This window comes from Acromyrmex echinatior, chromosome 19, assembly GCF_024713525.1.
Source record: "Acromyrmex echinatior isolate Ae372 chromosome 19, ASM2471352v2, whole genome shotgun sequence".
Classification (NCBI taxonomy): domain Eukaryota; kingdom Metazoa; phylum Arthropoda; class Insecta; order Hymenoptera; family Formicidae; genus Acromyrmex; species Acromyrmex echinatior.
The window spans coordinates 154,212-173,376 of record NC_141870.1 but is presented as its reverse complement, the minus strand read 5'-3'; the positions used below and the strand labels follow the sequence as shown (position 1 = coordinate 173,376).

General features: G+C 29.5%; 3 protein-coding genes and 1 long non-coding RNA gene across 4 annotated transcripts; 2 read left to right on the top strand and 2 right to left on the bottom strand.

The window, feature by feature from the left end:
- Positions 1–228: 228 nt before the first annotated feature.
- On the bottom strand, positions 229–9,235 carry Tango14 (transport and golgi organization 14). The gene is made up of 6 exons (XM_011058153.2): positions 9,220–9,235; positions 7,908–7,993; positions 7,462–7,777; positions 2,553–2,669; positions 473–722; positions 229–392 (listed from the first exon to the last, which is right to left on the bottom strand). Exons 3-6 carry the CDS (start codon positions 7,751–7,753, stop codon positions 302–304), a joined length of 750 nt encoding a protein of 249 aa, XP_011056455.1. The 5' UTR covers positions 7,754–7,777; positions 7,908–7,993; positions 9,220–9,235; the 3' UTR covers positions 229–301.
- Positions 7,924–8,881, top strand: LOC105147265 (uncharacterized). The gene is made up of 3 exons (XR_846296.2): positions 7,924–8,048; positions 8,301–8,486; positions 8,599–8,881. It is a non-coding gene; the product is annotated as an uncharacterized LOC105147265 (long non-coding RNA).
- A 1,220-nt stretch (positions 9,236–10,455) lies between the features above and the next one.
- LOC105147266 (ATP synthase, subunit G) lies at positions 10,456–12,032 on the top strand. The gene is made up of 2 exons (XM_011058154.2): positions 10,456–10,656; positions 11,700–12,032. Exons 1-2 carry the CDS (start codon positions 10,617–10,619, stop codon positions 11,957–11,959), a joined length of 300 nt encoding a protein of 99 aa, XP_011056456.1. The 5' UTR covers positions 10,456–10,616; the 3' UTR covers positions 11,960–12,032.
- Positions 12,033–12,078: 46 nt separating this feature from the next.
- On the bottom strand, positions 12,079–19,123 carry LOC105147261 (tRNA (guanosine(18)-2'-O)-methyltransferase TARBP1). Its single transcript, XM_011058149.2, has 11 exons — positions 18,973–19,123; positions 15,520–18,889; positions 15,214–15,443; positions 14,891–15,110; positions 14,632–14,784; positions 14,304–14,468; positions 14,031–14,219; positions 13,765–13,942; positions 13,369–13,706; positions 12,359–12,495; positions 12,079–12,293 (listed from the first exon to the last, which is right to left on the bottom strand). Exons 2-11 carry the CDS (start codon positions 18,268–18,270, stop codon positions 12,143–12,145), a joined length of 4,512 nt encoding a protein of 1,503 aa, XP_011056451.1. The 5' UTR covers positions 18,271–18,889; positions 18,973–19,123; the 3' UTR covers positions 12,079–12,142.
- Between the last annotated feature and the right edge of the window lie 42 nt (positions 19,124–19,165).

The following is a 19,165-nucleotide window of genomic DNA, read 5'->3' as shown; positions in this document are numbered from 1 at the left end:
TACTGTAGTTACGTAACAATCACATTTACAATCAAATTTCAAAATTCAAATATCGGACTATATAAATTGAAGAAAGGATCAATAGAAAATGCATAGTTTTTCTTCAAAATATCTTGTACAATGTATGTTCTTTTAACGCATGATCTTTTATTATAATAGTAATGTATTATATGATCACAAAAATTAATTTTTGCATTTGTAGAGTATGTAAAATAATCATATTAGAAATTCAGTTTTTATGATAATTTATTTCTTCTTACTGCAACGGGATATCTCTTATATAAATAAGGATAATTACATGTCATTTACCATGCCGTTGTACACATTTGTTATACTTCTCCAACAGACACGTGAAATCTTTCACTGGAATATTAACGTACAGCGGCAGCATTCTGGAAAAAATTAAATTGTTAGTTTTAAAAAATAAGATTTTTTTACAAAATATTTTTGCAGATATTTCTTATGAACTTACAAAAATTCTGTCGTTCTTGTGTGCCATGGTAATACACCATGCGTGGAACAAGAGTAATCACGTATTAAAGCAAGATCGGGATCAGGCATCCCTTTTATTTGTAATTCTTCGGTGATTCGTTCAATCGTAATTTTTTCCTGATCAAGATTCCCCGAAGACACCATTTTTGCTAATGACTGCGTTAATGTTGCTATTTTTCCTTTATTGTCTACATCCGATAGTAATGATACATTTATTTTTGACTTGCCTTCTGTAATTAAAGCATGCAGTCGCACAATTAGAAATACTTCTCAGAGTTGGGAATGTTATGTCAAAAAAGTAACACGTTATTCGTTTATCTTTAGTTATTTTTCGCGATTGTTGAGTTTAGTCCGAAATTGATGAAATTAGACTCATTCAATACACTTCGACGAGTTTTTGTACAAAACGACCAAATGTGTTGTCAGAAATCGTTACTCTGTCGCGCGAATCGAGATATTAATCGTTAAATTTGATCACTATTCAAGAACTATTATTACTTATTCTAATACCTATTCTATTTATTAGAAACTTATTGATGTTGTAGGACATAATGTACCAATTATTTTACAAAATTCTATAATTCGTTTATTAAAATTAAATCTTCTTTTTAAAAAATATAAATTTAGCCAAATAATCTATTAATGTGATTTTTTTGTATCAAATCTTGAGATTATTTGAATGAAATTCATGCCCAAATTCTTAAACAACACATCATGGTCATATTGCTTTTCAGTCAGTGGACAGATTTAGTGGGACAGATTTGCTAATCTGAATAATCAACTTTAATGATTAATATCTCGATTTGCGGAACAGAGCGATGTTTGTTTCTGCCAAATTTGGTCGTTTTGTACAAAAACGTCAAATGTGCCTAATTTTATTCAATATCACACGTGAGGGAGTTAAACTTGATCGAATTTAAATATCAAATTTAAATTAAACATTGTTTTTAAACATTAATATCGTTAATAAAAATATATTTTAAGATCACTTCTAGTACTAAAAATCTATAGTAATATCCTATATGTAATCTGAATTATAGATTTTCAATACTGATAGTAACTATCGGAATGCAGTCTAAGATATAAAATATAAAATAAAAATTTGAATATTATAATTCCCTAACTTACTAAAAGTAATAATAAAAGAAATAAAAGGGCTCGAGAGAATAGGTGCTAGGCTTCAAGGTGCGTTAGTTCAAGAAAAATTTCTCAATATGCAAATTAAATTTATTAAAGAGACCATAAAACGTAGATAATAGACGTATAATAGACGCGATAATAGAAAAATTACATACTTAATGCTCGTTGTCTACGCATACATACTTCTATTATCGCTAAAGAAGATTAGAAGATTAATCGAAACGTACGAGATAATTATAGTCCAACGATTTTTGTTTGTTTTACAGTCTCTTCAATAAATTTAATTTGTATATTAAGAGATTTTTCTTGAACAAGCGCATCTTGAACAGCACTCTCGAGTTTTTATTTCTTTTATTAATAAAATATAAAATATTTTTTAAGAAATAAAAATGAGAAAATAAACATTTTATAATTATATTTGTTGCATACAATAACTTAAATTGTAAATATATATTTGCATATTTGCACAAGCATTTAAAAAAATTTAAGTACACTTCTGGGGGCACTATAAAGTAAAACATTTTTCAGCGCTAGTAAATAGGAAAATAATATCCAAATATCCGCCTATCCAATAAATCTAAAGTAAAAGTAATGGCTGAATCGATATCGTTGCTGTAAAAATATAACGACGTTATCATTACAGGCAGAAAAAAGTAACGATTGTTATCGGAAAAAAGTAATGGCATTATTATATTTGGATTGATTACTGTTCCGCATGCTACAATCGCTACATAAACGTTCTAGCTAATAATGGTGAAGTCCCATGAGGCATATTAACATTATTAATCCATCGCAATGCTTCGTGCTAATTAGAGGCATCAATAATCATTATTGATGCTACTATTTGAGTATTTGCTATTTATCGTAGAACGCTCTTAAGGTTATTGAAGTATGGAAAAACAGAAAATAGTATACTCTACCAATTACTCCATTTTGATGTGTCTTTGCATGTGGATTCCAAGTAATACACTCTATTAGATCAGGTCGTTTTCTCGCGAATTCTTCTTTAAGAATAAATTCATTTTTCTTCAAGAAACCTAAAAAACAATATAAATCGGAAACTGCAATTCGTATAACTGTTTGTTATTGTTCTTAAATTGAAAGATGTCATTTCTCATAAATTATAATACAGTGTACGTTTTTTTTTGTACGATGTTAATAATTTATTTATATAGGATCTATCGAATATGGATACAGTCGGATATCTAAAAAATAAATACAGTTTAAAAAAAAAGATTTAGACAAAATTTGTAAAGCTTAAAAAGATGCATTGGATAATAATATCCATCTGATCTTAGGTGGAGTTGTTCAAAATTAAATCAAGATCAAATTAATTTTTTGAAATAGAAACCCTCATTTTTCCTTGCATATTTTTGTAGCTTATCTTAAGAGTTTTATATTTTATATAAAATTTTATTAAATTTCATTTAAAATTTATAACCTATTCTTAAAAGAACGTGTATTCATATTATACACAATTGCTCTAAGATATTGCATTGGATAACAAAAAATAATATTTAGTCCATCTCTCTTATATTCAAGATCATCTTTAGTTTGATCATAAATAACCTGAATACAAGAGTAATCATCATAACCATCATAAGTTATAATAATAATAATAATAATAATAATAATCTTTATATCCTAACAACAAGAAAATGAAGCTCAGTCACAATAATAATCTTCTTTACTTGTGATCAGAAATCTATACTTATTTTTTTAATTTTCTTTATGCATTTCTAGAAAGAGATAAGTAATTATTATTATTAAATTGTAGAACAATAAAGCATGCAATAATGTAATTAAATCTCTAATAAAAAAATTCTTTATATGTTTATTTTTATAAAACTTATAAACAATCAAATTGGAATCGGTTTGCCATATTCAATTAGTAATCATTTTATGATCAATGTGTCGTTTCCATAGTGATGGCCTAGTTTACATCGTGCATTGATACAAGTACTAAATGGTAATCCTACAGCATAAAATTGCACAAAAGTTGCAACACTGCATGTTGCAGCAATATTGCAAAGATTGTTGCAAATTCTGTGCTGTGGGAATTTTCTATCATTAAATTATCTTAATTTCAGTAATACGCGTAAGCATATACATGATATTGTATTTAATTAATTAATATATTTATTTAATTATATTAAATGTATTTAATTAATTATTTTGATACATATTGTATGAATTTAGTAAATCATTCTGCAAATACATTACTGAAATTAAGATAATTTAATGAAAAGTTACTTGTTAATACGTATATTAAAAGGTTATTTGATGTAAAAGGAATCAGTTAGGACCTTAACAGAAAACTGATTTATAATAGGCTTTCTACAATAAGCCATAACAATTAGTCATAAATCAGAAGTCAGAAATTAAAAAAAATTGACTAATCACAGTCGTCAATTTTTAGCTTTTGACTTCTAATTTACAACTAATAACTTATTGTAGAAGGCCCAAAGACAGTGTCTTATGACTTAAGTCTTATGTCTAGATTTTATCTGTATTCCTCTATAAAACCGGCGCGCGTGTACTTCCAGAGATTGTACGCGCGTTTTTAATGAGAAATTTAAAAACAAATTACGAATATCAGTTAAAGTTATCGAAATGCGATAATGTTTTACCACGTCGATTTTACACGACTTTACAAGTATACTTATTAAATTCGCGATGTAAACACGCGCGCGCGCTAAACAATACAATTTTTAATTTCCGATTATTTTTCAGATGACATATTCTCTATAATTAATACACATCTTATTCGTACATATAATTTTAAGAAACATACAGTCTATTTTATTCTTTATGAATTGTTAATTATCCAACAAGAAATGATCATCAATTAAACGTCGAATCGATGTTGAAATCAAATTAATGTTGAAATCATCGTATCGATATCGTTTCGACTATCAGTTCGATGATTCATTTCTTGCTGGATAATATTTATTTTTTTAAAATTAAGTTTTTTTAAAAACATTTTTCTCTGTACGAATACTTTTTTCATTCACTGTATATACAATCACAAAACTAATTGTCTGGATACAGATATTGCAAGTTTATTTTTCGGTACAGTATCACCAAATAATATTGTATAATTTTTAAAGAAAGCTCAATATATTATTTAATTAATAAACTCAATATATTATTTAATATTATATTTTCTTCAATGTTATTTCTGTCCGATCAATTAATTTCGCAATTATTTTATAGTTTTGTTGATTAATCTTTATTCAGAGAAAATATTTACGGAGGCACTGGAGAAGATTGAAAAGAACAAAGTGAACAAGAACTGGATTAACAACATCCGCTATGCAGATGATGCAGTATTGATCGCTCATATGACATGAACAACCTCCAACAACTTCTTAACATTGCTGTGGAAAATCACAAACATAGCAAAAACATAAAAAACAAAAAAAATTCATGATTATCAGCCGTGAATTGGACGCATACAAGAATGCCTAACGTTCGAAAACTCAGTAGAACGAGTAGCTAAATTTAAATATCTTGAAACATGACTAAGTGAAAATTGGTCATCAGATTTAGAAATAAAATATCGAATAGAAATCGCCCGAGAGGCATTTATAAGACTCAGAAGAGTCTTTACCAATATACCGAACTTTACAAATATTACCGAACTTCGATCTCGATCTTAGAATGAGATTCATTAAATGCTACGTCTGGTCAGTATTACTATGAAATGGATGAAATGGAGGGCTGGACATTAAAAGTATCTACAATGAATAGAATAGAGGCTTTTGAAATGTGGCTCTTACATAGAATCTTGAAGATAAAATGAACAGAAAGAATATCCAACAACGAAGTATTAAAACGTTTAAACAAATATAGAGAGATACTGATTACAATATAGAGGAGAAAGGCTGCATATCTGAGGCATATCATACGTAACACAATATAGGTACCAGTTATTACAATTAATTATTGAGAGGAAGATTGAGAATAGAAGAGGGATAGGAACGAAAGAAGTTATCATGGCTCCGAAATATAAGACCTTGGACCGGACTAACCATCGTGGAAGAGCTGATACACACGGCAAGGGACGAGAAGAGAATGAAAAATATGGTCGCGAACATGTATTACTGAATATGCATAAAAAGAAGTTGATTAAGTCTACACATATTACTTTCACGCGTAGACAAGATACAGATTACTAAAGCCATCTATTGGAAAAATAATGGATTTCTTTTTACTACACCTAATATATCTAAAAATAGAATTTTGACTAATATTGGAGATGAAAATAAATCACTGGAGAGTTCTCACTTCTAAATGTTATTATTCTTTAAAAATTATATTAGGTGTTGGAATTAATTCGTAGCGTTTTACAAGTGATGGGAAGTACTTTCATTAATGTATTTTTTAATGCTCATGTGAAATAAATAACATTCTTTCATTAAAAACGCTACGAATTAATTCCAACACCTAATATTATTTGATGATACTGTATCAAAAAATAAACTTGCAATATCTGTATCCGGACAATTAGTTTTGTGACTGTATATAGAGGAAAGGGGAGTAAGATGATAACCTTAAGATTCGTTGATTTTGCGTAATTTCTGTCAGGTAAAGATTTATTTATTTTTTCAAATTCACTACAGTCTTAATGATAATTTTTTTAAATAAAAAAGTTGTTACATAAATTAGAATTTTTTTCAAATTAAATTTTTCAAGGACATGTCAATTTTATCTTTTTTGTTCCCATATGTGATTAATAAGAGATAAGATGACATTGAAGAGTTAATTTTAATTACAAATGAATTTGTAATGAACAGAAAAAGATTCTGAAGATCTTCAGAAAGATTACGATACGTGCATATATTTCAATATATTACGAGTTTTCAAGAAAAATATGAATAAAATGAATGAATATTTATAAATTTTATAAATAAAAACTTAATTGATGTGTTTTCGCGTAAAAATAAAGATTTCACAAGAAAAAAGTGTTGCTCTGCCTTATGACTACCAAGATATTAATCATTGATTTTAGTCGATTAATATCTCAGATTTCCTGTTACAGAAGATTTACTGCTTTTATTGCTCTAAAAAACAAATTCACTGCTTTAGCAGAGAATTTATGTTTTTAAAGCAGTGAATCATTACTGTGAGATTTCTTAATGTGAATAATATGACACACAACTTTTCTTACATATTTAATAATACTTTATTTAAAAAATGATAAACTTGATGAATTGTATATAATAAAATTTACTTACAAATAATCAATATCAATGAATTAATAATTAATTTTTAACCATTTGAGTCACGCCTAAGTTTGGTACGCATTACGCAGTCAAGTTTAGATGACTAGGTACAACATTCGTTATCTTATCCACGATTATCATATATTTTTATGTAATTAATAAAGCTATTGCAATATGAAAAATAAAAAATATTAACGCGTTACTTTATTCGCTTTTAGTTACACTATATTGCGATTATATTAAAAAAATAAAAATATTTACTATACTGTGTCATTCCTTATACACAAATACTACAAAATTATGTGAATGCTTGAAAAACACATTTCTTAATATAGTATCTATTTTTGTGGTTGTATTGAATTCAAACTATAATAGATTATGTATTATTACCTAAAACTTTTAATGAGTTAAGCATCTGCTCTTCATTAATTCACTCTTCGTAACAATTCGTTATCTTACTTAGTTACCTTACTCCCCTTTCCCTTATATATAATATACACATAAAACAGTCGCTTTCTTTTCTCTTTTGAATTTCATTTCGCGTAATATGATTTCACGTAATATAAATATAGTAATATTAATTCAAATCATATTTTATTACCATTACTATCAAAGAAGCTGATGTAAGATATATCAAGTGAAATGCACCATTCAATTATACGCACACAGTCCAGAACAGATTCGTCACATAATCTGAGATGTCCGAATATGATCATCAGGTGCCTGGGTATCTTGTTCGTTAAACTGTTAAACTTGTCGAGCTCCGCCGTCGTGTTCGCGCACCAGGAATACATGCATCTTCGATACACCGCATTGCACGCGTCGCAGATCGCATTGTACAACTTACATAAGAAATGTACGAGCACTAACAGTGTAGAGAGAAACGCATCCATATTACTGCACCTCCGCTGCCGCGTCTACATCACACAGCATCGGACGTAAACTGACGTGAATTCAAACACTTGGCTATATATAAAGTCACAACTTGCTACGCCTACAAGAATGTAAACAATGCAATGTAGAGAGCCTATAATAAGAGTCGCTAACATGACACGTGACTTGAATAACGCGCTGATTGGCTTGGTGCGGAATCGATATATAGTCTATCTTCAGGAAAGGTTAGCTGTTATCAGCTGTTGAAAATAAAATAGTGCATTAATCGTAGTGAATTTCATTTCTCTTCCTTTGGTAAGTATTTCCATATTTAATCGTTTAAACCTTAAAATAGTGTCAATATTAATTTTTGCTTTACATTTTTGGTAGAATAATGTATTACAAAAATTAAAAAGGACTCGGAGAAAAAATGTTTCATATATAATTATATATTGTAAAATTATATAAAATTACATGCAATTACATATAATTATACATAAACATAGATATATCATATATATAAATATATATATAAAATACATCCATATATATAACATTTTTTTCCAGGGAGATTATAAAACTCAAAATATCTCTTCTTCGCAGAAATAATAATCAGATATGTACTGTGCAGCTTATTGTTTGTATTGTAACAACAGTTACAAAAAAGGTTTTATCTTGCTCAGAAAAGACTTTCCCAAAGATCCTATATTAAGAGAAAAGTGGCGTATTATTGGAAGGGAAGAGAATTGAAAAGTAACGTCAAATCACTGATTATGCAAGATAAAATGTTTTTTCTTAGTGAGATATACATAGCTTCATTTATAAAGTAAAGTATTAAATACAAATATTAATTATGTGATTGCAGAAACACTTTAAACCCAATGACTGGATCGTTTATAGAAGGTGCATCAAGAAAGATGCTGTTCCAACCTGTTTTTTTTTTGTAACAATGTCACATCAATGTCGGAGACTTTGATTCGTCAACCTCTAACAGGTCTAAATCAGAATTACTTTGAATACAAATATTTCTGATGTAATGTAAAGTTCTATCAACATACTCGTGATTGCTCCATTCATTAAGAATTTATATTTTCTCACAATAATGTCAATATTGTTGTTACAATACCAACAATAAGCATAGTACAGCATATCTGATTATTATTTCTGCAAAGAAGAGATATTTTGAGCTTTATAACCTCCCTAGGAAAAAATGTTATATATGTGGACATATTTTATATATATATATATGTATATATATATATATATATTTATATATAAAATATATCTATGTTTATATATAATTATATGTAATTTTATATAATTTTACAATATACAATTATATATAAAATATTTTTTCCCCGAATCCTTTTTAATTTTTGTAATACATTATTCTACCAAAAATGTAAAGCAAAAATTAATATTGACACTATTTTAAGATTTACACGATTAAATATGGAAACACCAAAGAAAGAGAAATGAAATTCACTACGATTAATGCACTATTTTATTTTCAACAGCTGATAACAGCTAACCTTTCCTGAAGATAGACTATATATCGATTCCGCACCAAGCCAATCAGCGCGCGATTCGAGTCATGTATCATGTTGGTAACTCTCTTATTATAGGCTCTCTAATTCAATGTCATGTGGTCTCTTTTCTGTTCCTGCACTAGACTGCTCTAGAACTCTTTTACTTGCTTTCGACAAATGTCAAACATATCTATCTCACATTAAGTTCTAAAAATGTAGAACACTAATTCAATTCAGCCACCGAAAAAGGGATCTATGATGTAATCAAAAGTCATGTAAGAATACAAGTGGGATATGGAAAATTATCGATAGCCTAACTTTAATTGGATATATCGATAATCTCCTTTTGCTATTGATAGTCATATGATAGTCGCGCAAAATATAGCATAAATATTGGTTATCTATGTTTTTCGTTCTCCAGAAGTCTTTATGGGATTACTAGTCCTAGCAAATTATTTAAAACTAAATATGTTTAATACTTCCACCAGAGAGCAACCTGAGAGAGGACATGACAGCCCTATAACCGCAAAATGCTGCCGCGCACTACTGCCCTCTGACAAAGTGGATATAAATTACATAGCAACGTCTACTTTTCTTAGGATACATCGTCCATTTTTCTGGTCTGGAAACGATAAATCGATATTTGATTTATATAATCGTGCTACATGTACTACATTGTGCTACCAAATATCGATTTATCATTTCCAGTCTTGAAAAATGGACGATGTACCCTAAGAAAAGTAGATGTTGCTATGTAGTTTACATCCACTTTGTCAGAGAGCAGTAGTGCGCGGCAGCATTTTGCGGTTACAAGGAATCGATTCTATATCTTGAAACAAAATGAAAATGACAAAAGTGAGCGAATTTACTAGAATATTGATAATTTCATTAATTAACACCTAATAAATTTGCTCACTTTTGTAATTTTCACCTTGTTTGAAGATACAGAATCGACTGCCAGTTTTGGGCTGTCATGTCCTCTCTCAGATTTCTCTCTGTAATATATAAAATCCAATAGAATTTATTCAAATTTTTGGCGGTTTTAGCCTATAACGTAATATTAAATAATAATAATTTAAAAAATTCTAATAGGACTATATCGATATGTTATTTAAAAAAAAAACTATCGCTTAATCGATAGTAACAATACCACTATCGATAACTTTCCATCTTTAATGTGAAAGCAGCCTCAAGTTGTCTCACCTGTTTTCTTCCACTATGGTGTATTGTATGGACTGGTGGATGTCTGCTTGCGATTTGCGATTTGCAACACAGTGTAGATCGCCTTAACTTTGACGTCTGACGGGATACGGGATCCGTTTATTTCTTTCTTAAGAGATAAAATAAGCAGACAATGGCACGGCTTGTTTCAAAATCGACCGAATTGGTAAAACGTATGGATGATATTTTAAATATTCGTTATATATTTATCATATAATTATTTCAAGCAAGAACTTGCAATTCGTGCACCACGTATTATGTAACATTTCGTATTAAATTTTCGTAAAATAGTTACATACGTAAACCTAACGCAATAAAATTTCTTTTTTTTTGTTGATCTTTGTATTAAATGTCTTGTTAAATCGCTGAATCCTGTCTGGCAATCAAATTTTATACTATATTGAGGTTATGTTTTTTACAACAAATCAAGATTGAACAAGTATAAAATGTTTGATCATGAGGTTAATCATGTAACATTTTCCCTGACACGTGAAAATTTTTATGTATGTAATTATATCATAAAATAAATTTCCACTTTTTATATTTCTGCTCTAGGGAAAAAGTTACATGAGGAAAAGTTATACCTCCAGAAGGATAAGCTACGATTAATCCTAAATCCACATGAAACAATTTAAAAAAGAACGTTAAGTTAGGGATATTTTTCGGCTATAATGAAACAATTCCAGATATACAAATTATATATCATAATTTAAAATGCTCCTTTCTTTAGCTGTGTTCCGAATTTTATATTACATACATCATAGATTTTCAATATTGGCAGTCAATTTCGAACACAGTCTTTGAGAATGAATTTTGAAAAATATAAATATAAGAACACGAATATATTTTTCAAAATTATTGAAAACTTACCTAACTCTTTCACAAAAAATATTTCATGTCTCATATTGCAAAAATTAAAGAAATTCATCTAATATTTCTGTAATATACGTGTATGTAGCAAAAGATAATAACAAATTTTAAGTAAATTAAAATTCAAGTAAATTAAAATTTCTTGTTAATTTATATTATTTATAATGATGATGACAAGAAAAGGTAATGTACTTAAAATTTGTTATCTTTTGCTACAAAAAATGTAAACTTACTTTTACTATAACTTGATTATTTGTATCACATACATATGCGCGCGCGCGTGTATGTGTATGTATGTAGAGATTTAAAGAATTAAATAAAACTAAATAATATATATGAATTGCAGTTGGTATTAATCACGCAAAGCCTGTACTGCAAGTATGGTTGCAGTATGCCAAAGTAGAACTGACGCCACCCACTCTAAAAGACGTTTCTGCAATTCGTAGTGGATTTTCACAGTTGATCCATTCTGCACGGACCGGACGTTATCGTGATGTTACCGTGCGTGAAGGTATCATAAATACCTTAGTAGCTATTGAAATATATTGCTGGTTCTTTGTTGGAGAATGTATCGGAAAGCGACATATTGTTGGATATGATGTATAAGTACATGTATCATTTTATACAGAATCCTGTATAAATTAGACTTACTCGTAAATATATAAAAATATAAATGAAACATTTCTTTCAACAAATATTACAATATAATAATATTATAATACATCTTTTGTTTTGTTGAAAATACATTTATTTAATAACGTTATCTTATATCTTATAAATGTAGGAAAATTATTTTAATATATGTTGGTTCGCATATTGCCATATGCAAATTGCAGCAGTAACATGAACATTTAACGATCGTGTTACACCAACTTGAGGTATTTCTACACATTTGTCAAAAAGTGGTATGAAATTAGCTGGTATACCATCCTTCTCATTTCTACAAAATAGTTTTTAATTATATTCTCAAGACTTTAAAGTTTTCATGAGTCGAAATTTAATTACCCTAAAACAAGAATGGTCCTTTTCTCGAATGTTGTTGTCATCAAATTTGTACTATTGACTGTTTGTTCTACCCCAATTAAAGACCATCCTGTATTCTTCCTGTCTAACAAGAATTTCTGCAATTCATATGGCTTTACCTAAGGATTTCAAAATATTGTAGCGTTTTTCTGAGAAATCTGAATCAATAAACTTGAAATAAAGAATTTTCAAAGAAGTAAATATTCCAAAATTTAAATATTTTCAAATCGTCTTTAAAGCTCATATTCATTCACTATTACTATCTCAGTCAGGGGATTGATTATATATCTTGAAATGAGGTGAAATTACATAAAAATGAAAATAAGAGGAACAATCTTCAATGGCCTTGACAAATGTTTATCCGAACAATATTCACATTATGACGAAGTCATGATCCTAAACAACATTCAAGATTTTTTTAACCGTTGGTCGGATACCTCGGGTAATGCTAATACCGGCGATACTAAATCTGATAACTCTCAATAAGTATAATACTAGTTAAAAAAAAACTTAAAGTTTTTGCAAAGCTCACAAGGTCAGTTATTAGATTCTGGAATAAAAAATAAAATGTTTTACTTAAAAAAACTGATTCGATGTGACCTTTTCTTGTTCTATCCAAATTATCTTTATTTACAAATGGCACGTAAAAATTATATTATTCCTCGCTCTTGACGTCACGATTAAATATGGCTGTGGTGATTACTCAGAAGCTTTAAGATCGGATTGCAAGTATTTGGGACACTGTCAATAATTAAGCTATTTATTCTTCAAATATTAATTCAAAGAATTTGTTTCTTGCTTCTGAGACAATACTGGTAAGGACAATAATTTGAGATAATATTGGTAAATAAACAAGAGCCTTAATACTTTCAAAAGCTAAAGATTCTGTATTAATTTAAAAAAAAATTGAAATTGTTTATATGCCAAACTGCAGAAAAGTCATTGTTTATAATTTTTTAAATATAGATTTGAGAAATAAATTATTCAAGTACCTGCAGGATATTTAACCATTTATCAGCAGAAACACTGAGATACTGAAACTCCTTGTCCTTTACACAATCTGCGTTCGCAACGACTAGTGCTTTAACTCCAAATATCTCGCATGTCCTAGCGATGCCTCCTAAATTCGGTGATCGATCGACAAAAGAAGCTACAACTATTAGACCTTGCTGCAATTGTGTATCTTGCAGAAACATAAATTCATTTATTACTTCGAAAGTATCACCACATAAACCTATAGGCTTTGATGGATCGATCTTTTTTTGAATATCGTTCAAACCTTCCATATAAATTTCAACATTATTTTCTAATGAATCGCCGTGTGTATCACCTGTAACGTAATTATTTTATATCTTATGCAATATTTTGTTACCGTTTTAATTTATTACCTGCAAAAGATTTTGTCAGATATACGGAAGGTATACTTTTAGTCAGAAATGAACCTGTGTTACAAAGCTGTAGAGGATGACAATCGTTTTCCATAAACATTAAGTCTTTAAATACGTCCGAACTAATCCATTCATCACAACTTACATTAGTCAAACGCGGCAATTGATAATAAATCGTCTACAAATGTCACAAAATGATGAATTAATATGTTATCAATATTTACAAATAATTCAATTCTTGAAGATAAACGTGCATTTTCATGTACCTGTAAGCAGTAATCATTGAACGGATGAAAATTGGAAAAGTAAAAATCATCTTGTATTCTAGATGAATTTTTTATCAAACTTTCTTGTTGCAAACCAATCACAGCTGCTTGATATATACCTCTGTATTCTGATATACTATTATCCCCATAATTTGCTTTCATTAATTCATACAATTGTGTCAAAATGAACTAGACAAAAAAAAATTAAAACGAGTGAAATCAAATGAGATATAAATTTACACACATATTTTAATCAATCATTGTTTTACTTGCCTGATTATAAACACGTGCATTAAATTGCTGTCCTAAACAACATTGCACTATATATGGCAAGGCTGTTTGAATGAAAATTCTTTGATTATCACGTGAAAGAAGTTTTGCAACATGATAGACAATGCTTGCTACAGAAATCGTACATCTCGGTCGGTCTTTTATGCTCTGGAAATATATATATATATATATTTCCAGAGCATATATATACATACACATACACACACACACACACACACACACACACACACACACACACACACATATATATGTATACTGTGAACAAACGAAATGTTTTTATAAAATAAGAGAAGTCATCATCTCGGATTACCTTTGCAAAAAGTGACCACAGTTTATCATGCAAATGAATATTTTTTGTAAAAATTCGTATCAATAACCATTCCTGCATTATTTTCACGCTAGACTGATTGCTTTCCGAAAAAATAAACTCACATAACTGTTCCTGTAGCAGAGGAACAAATTCCTATAAAGTAATTATCTGTTAATTTTTTAATCGAAAAATAAAATTTAACGAGAACTTAATACTTTTTGAAGTTTCCATAGTTATTTAACGAGAACTTAGCGTTCACCTTACTTAGTACTGGTTCTAATATTAATAAAATTTGCATTATTCTGTGTTTTAATTTATGTAAAGGCGAGTCTTTAAAATATCTCTTGGTTTTGTTCTTTATCAACTCATTGAGTACTGACTGTCCAAATGATGCTGCGTAATTAAATTCTGGATTACTAATTATTCTATGTAACAGTATAACTGCCTCTGCTCTAATTGCAGCGTCATTATTATGATCCCTGTTAAAAAATATTAATGTTCTATTAATTACTATTTACAAATTGCTTTGAATTTTAACGAGCTATGTATTTAAAATAAATATTGATAAAAAGAGATGCTTACAACGTGAAAATATGCTTTGAATAATATTTATTCAATTGGTTCTCAATAAATAAATGAGCATAATTTTCAATTTTCTTGTCACGTCGGTGTACAGAACCATGAAGAAAACAATTCCCTAATACATTTTCGAATTTCATCAAATTGTGTATATCCAAATTTTTCATTTTAGAAAGCAATATCCTTTTAAATCTTGGTGTATTCTCCCCTTCGTTTAGTAATTTAACGACATACTGCAAAGCAAAATAGATCATAAGTGATTGATATTTCATAATTGATACATAAATTTCGATATATATTTTAACTTACTTTTTTTGTGAATTGTATGGCATTAAGTAAAAGCAAGAAATTGTTATTAATAATAACTCCCATAAGGTTTTCTATTGCTGTCCAAAAAATATTGTTTCTTTTACTGTTGATGATGTATGTAAAGCTCAAGTTAAAAATATATTCCAAAGTTTCTTTATCACTTGCATTGTTTATAATTTTATTATCATTTATTACTGTTAGTATCTTTGCAATTTCAGAAACATTTTCTGGTGAGCCTACCTCAAGAAATTGTAACAAATTAGACAGTATTGTAGTAATAGGAATCCATGACGGTACTGGCGAATTTATAAGATATTGATGCAGAAGTTTTAAAAGAAGCAAATCATATTCTGATGCCATTTTTCCTTTTAAAATTTTTTCCTCATTGATATTGTTATGAATGTTCATCCGCGTATTCAATAAACGCTTTATATAAAAAGTTTTCGTAAGTGGCAAAATCAATATATTCTGAGAGAGATATAAGATATGTAATCCATACAAATATTGTATATTTAGATTTTGCAAGTCATGTATCAAGTTTATACTTTCGTTTTGCAACTTTTCTGCATAAATATTTACATCCTTTTTTGACATGAGAAAAGGAGCGTTAACAATATGTGAAGATATAATGGTTGTGTATCTTGTATAATCTTCATAAGATAGTTCTGTGGACATCTTTCTCATATTTTTAATTAAAAAATGAAAAGTGATGCGTATGTGTAACGATATAAAGTCCGTCATGTTATTGTGAGACCCCTTCGGGGAAAGATACAGTAAATACGATATAAATTCTACTACATTCATACTTAATATGACATCGGCATACGGTCGTACGTTAATACTATTTAACGTATACAGCCAATTGTTTAATGCTTCTACGTCAGGACACGTCTGGCATAAGAATATAAGATTTGCGTCGTATAACAAATATACCATTATTGCAAATGTCCTAGGATTTATCTCAGGACTAGCATCTTGATTCAAATATTTCGCACAAGTCTCCTTTATGAAAGTTACTACATCTTCTCTCGCTAATACTTTTTCCAACCATGTTGTAATAACGTTCCAAGGAACTGTTCCTCTCGTGAGACTTTCTCCAGAAGGAAATGTAGCTAAAACATTAGCGAGCAATGATAGATTGTTTATTTTTCGTACATAATTAGGGATTGCTCTCAAGAGTTCAGTTTGAGATGCAGTACGCAGAATGCGAGAATGCATGCTCAAATTTGTTTCCACTAGAAATTTTATGGCATTTAATTCAGTAGATTGCCAATCAGAATGTTGACTCTCTTGATGTGAAACTGTTCGTAACACATGTACTATATAAAATATTGCTACAGGCCCCCAGGCTACACAGCTAATCTTTTTAACAAATCTATTGAGCAAATCGCTTTTCTCCGCGTATTCGAGAAATTGTGAGAGCTCTTTCACAATTCCCGGACATTTTTCGTCAGGCTGGCATTCATAAAGGAAGTTATTATTTAGGACATGTATAAATAATTCGAGAAACTGATCATCAAACATGGTCTTGTCTAGTTTACAAACATATGATACACCCCACTTTGCAATATGATTGTTCTCATGCAGTAAGATTTTCTCAAAAATGCACTGCAACCATATGATGTTGAAGCAGTTGCAAGCTTTGTGCTCTTTGTTTATTTTTATTAAAGCAGCTGCATGAATTAAAGTTGGTGTTATTAAATGTTCTTTCTTCTCTTCTAACGCTTCGTAAAGTAAGAAAAATTTCTCCTTAATGTCATCTATTAATAAAGAGGTATCAGAATTATTACAAATAAATGGTGTAATTTCTGCTTTTGTCACGTTCAATTGTGATTCAAAATTTAATATAACATTTGTACTCATAGAACCGATTGCTTTTTTCATTATGTATAAAGCTTGTTTGCGATGTTGTTGCAAGGGTGATCGCAATCCCCTTAGTATCAATAACCAGAATGTGTTGTTACAGTAAATATCACACTGTATATAATTCATTGAATTTGACAATGTAAAACATATGTCTGCCATAATACTTAGGCCAATGAGAGATTCCTTTAAATCATTTATTTCATATAGAAAATGGTTCCACAGAGGAAACACAATACATGAAGGAGTAAAAATTTCTACCAATTTAGGAAACATTAAAGCAAACTGTCTCCATTCACAGTCTTCCTTTAGCTTCAGCCAGGACTTGATAATCTCCAAATATATGTGGCCAAGGCTTTCTAAGATTGCCTTGTTATCTTTGTTGGTGGTATGAAGTTGATACAAGCATAAAAATTCTAAAAGATGTTCTAATATCTTCATATACATAATCCTAGAATTATTAGTTGTGGTATACATGTCGTTTGAGTAAAGAAAATTCTGCAGATATTGTTTGATTGAACTAATATTACAGTAAAGTATCATCTGCAGATTGATTATGTCACACAAAAGTGAAATTTGTGAGATATTTCGTGAAGAGTTTGGCGGAAAAATCATTTTTACACTAGGAAAGTTAAGTTCCTCCACATTAACAGATGTCACATGCTTCTTATGCTTCTTATCACTCCTCTCAATGTCGTAAAACACAGATTGGTATTCATAACATAACAACAACCGGCAGAACTCGAGTTTATTTATATCTAATTCTTCTTTAATCATTTCATAATTATAAGATTGTATCAAGTGATGTATGCTAATAGACTTATTTATAGTTTGTAAAAGCGAAATGTTGACTGTCGAGAAACGTAAATAATGATTATGGAGATCCATCTTATTTGGATTTACTTCCTTTGATTGATTCTAATTATATAAAACTGTCGAACTATTTAGTATTTCTTAAGCTTGCTTGTTTTCTTGTTGCTGCTTGCGTTTTGGTAAATTATGATGCGTTATAATTTTTGTCAATTAGATATAGCACGGTACGTATATAACTACTAGATATAATTACGTGGTAAATTAGATAACTAGGAATCGCAAGTTGTGCCTGTTTTCACATTAGACATCATGCATTTCGTTCATCTTTCAATGTTTGATAACGAATATAAATATAAAACGTAGTCATGACTTTTCGCATTGTAAATTCTGCACATCTCTTTCGCTGATTCTTTATTCGATTTAATAATGTTATCATGCCATCAACATTATATTTGCAGTACACACTCTATGATAAAAACGACTTTAATTAATGCGAAAATCGTTTTTTTCCCATCGAATTCCGAAATTACTTCTCTTTACTTTGCAGTACATACACAGTATATATCCGCGTTAATTTTTGGTTATCCGACCATGCCGACCAGGCCGACCATGACTGAAGCGATGCCAATGATGCCATGATGCACGATTGCCGGCATATGGCGATGCGATATGCGATACGATACCTAGGTGAGACCTGGAAATCGATAAAATAACAAAAGAACGAATTTACTAGAATATTGATAATTTCATTGGTCAACACCTAGTAAATTTGCTCACTTTTGTAATTTTCACCTTGTATAAAGAGAGAATCGACCCTCTTGGCTAGGGCGGTATTCATCATTTCTCTGAACGATCTCACACTTAAGGTCCTGCGCACAATAGACGGAATAAAGAATAACGATATTAACTTATCGGAAATCGGATACATCGGAATTCACGGTTTCTGATAGGTTGAAATCATTATTCCTCA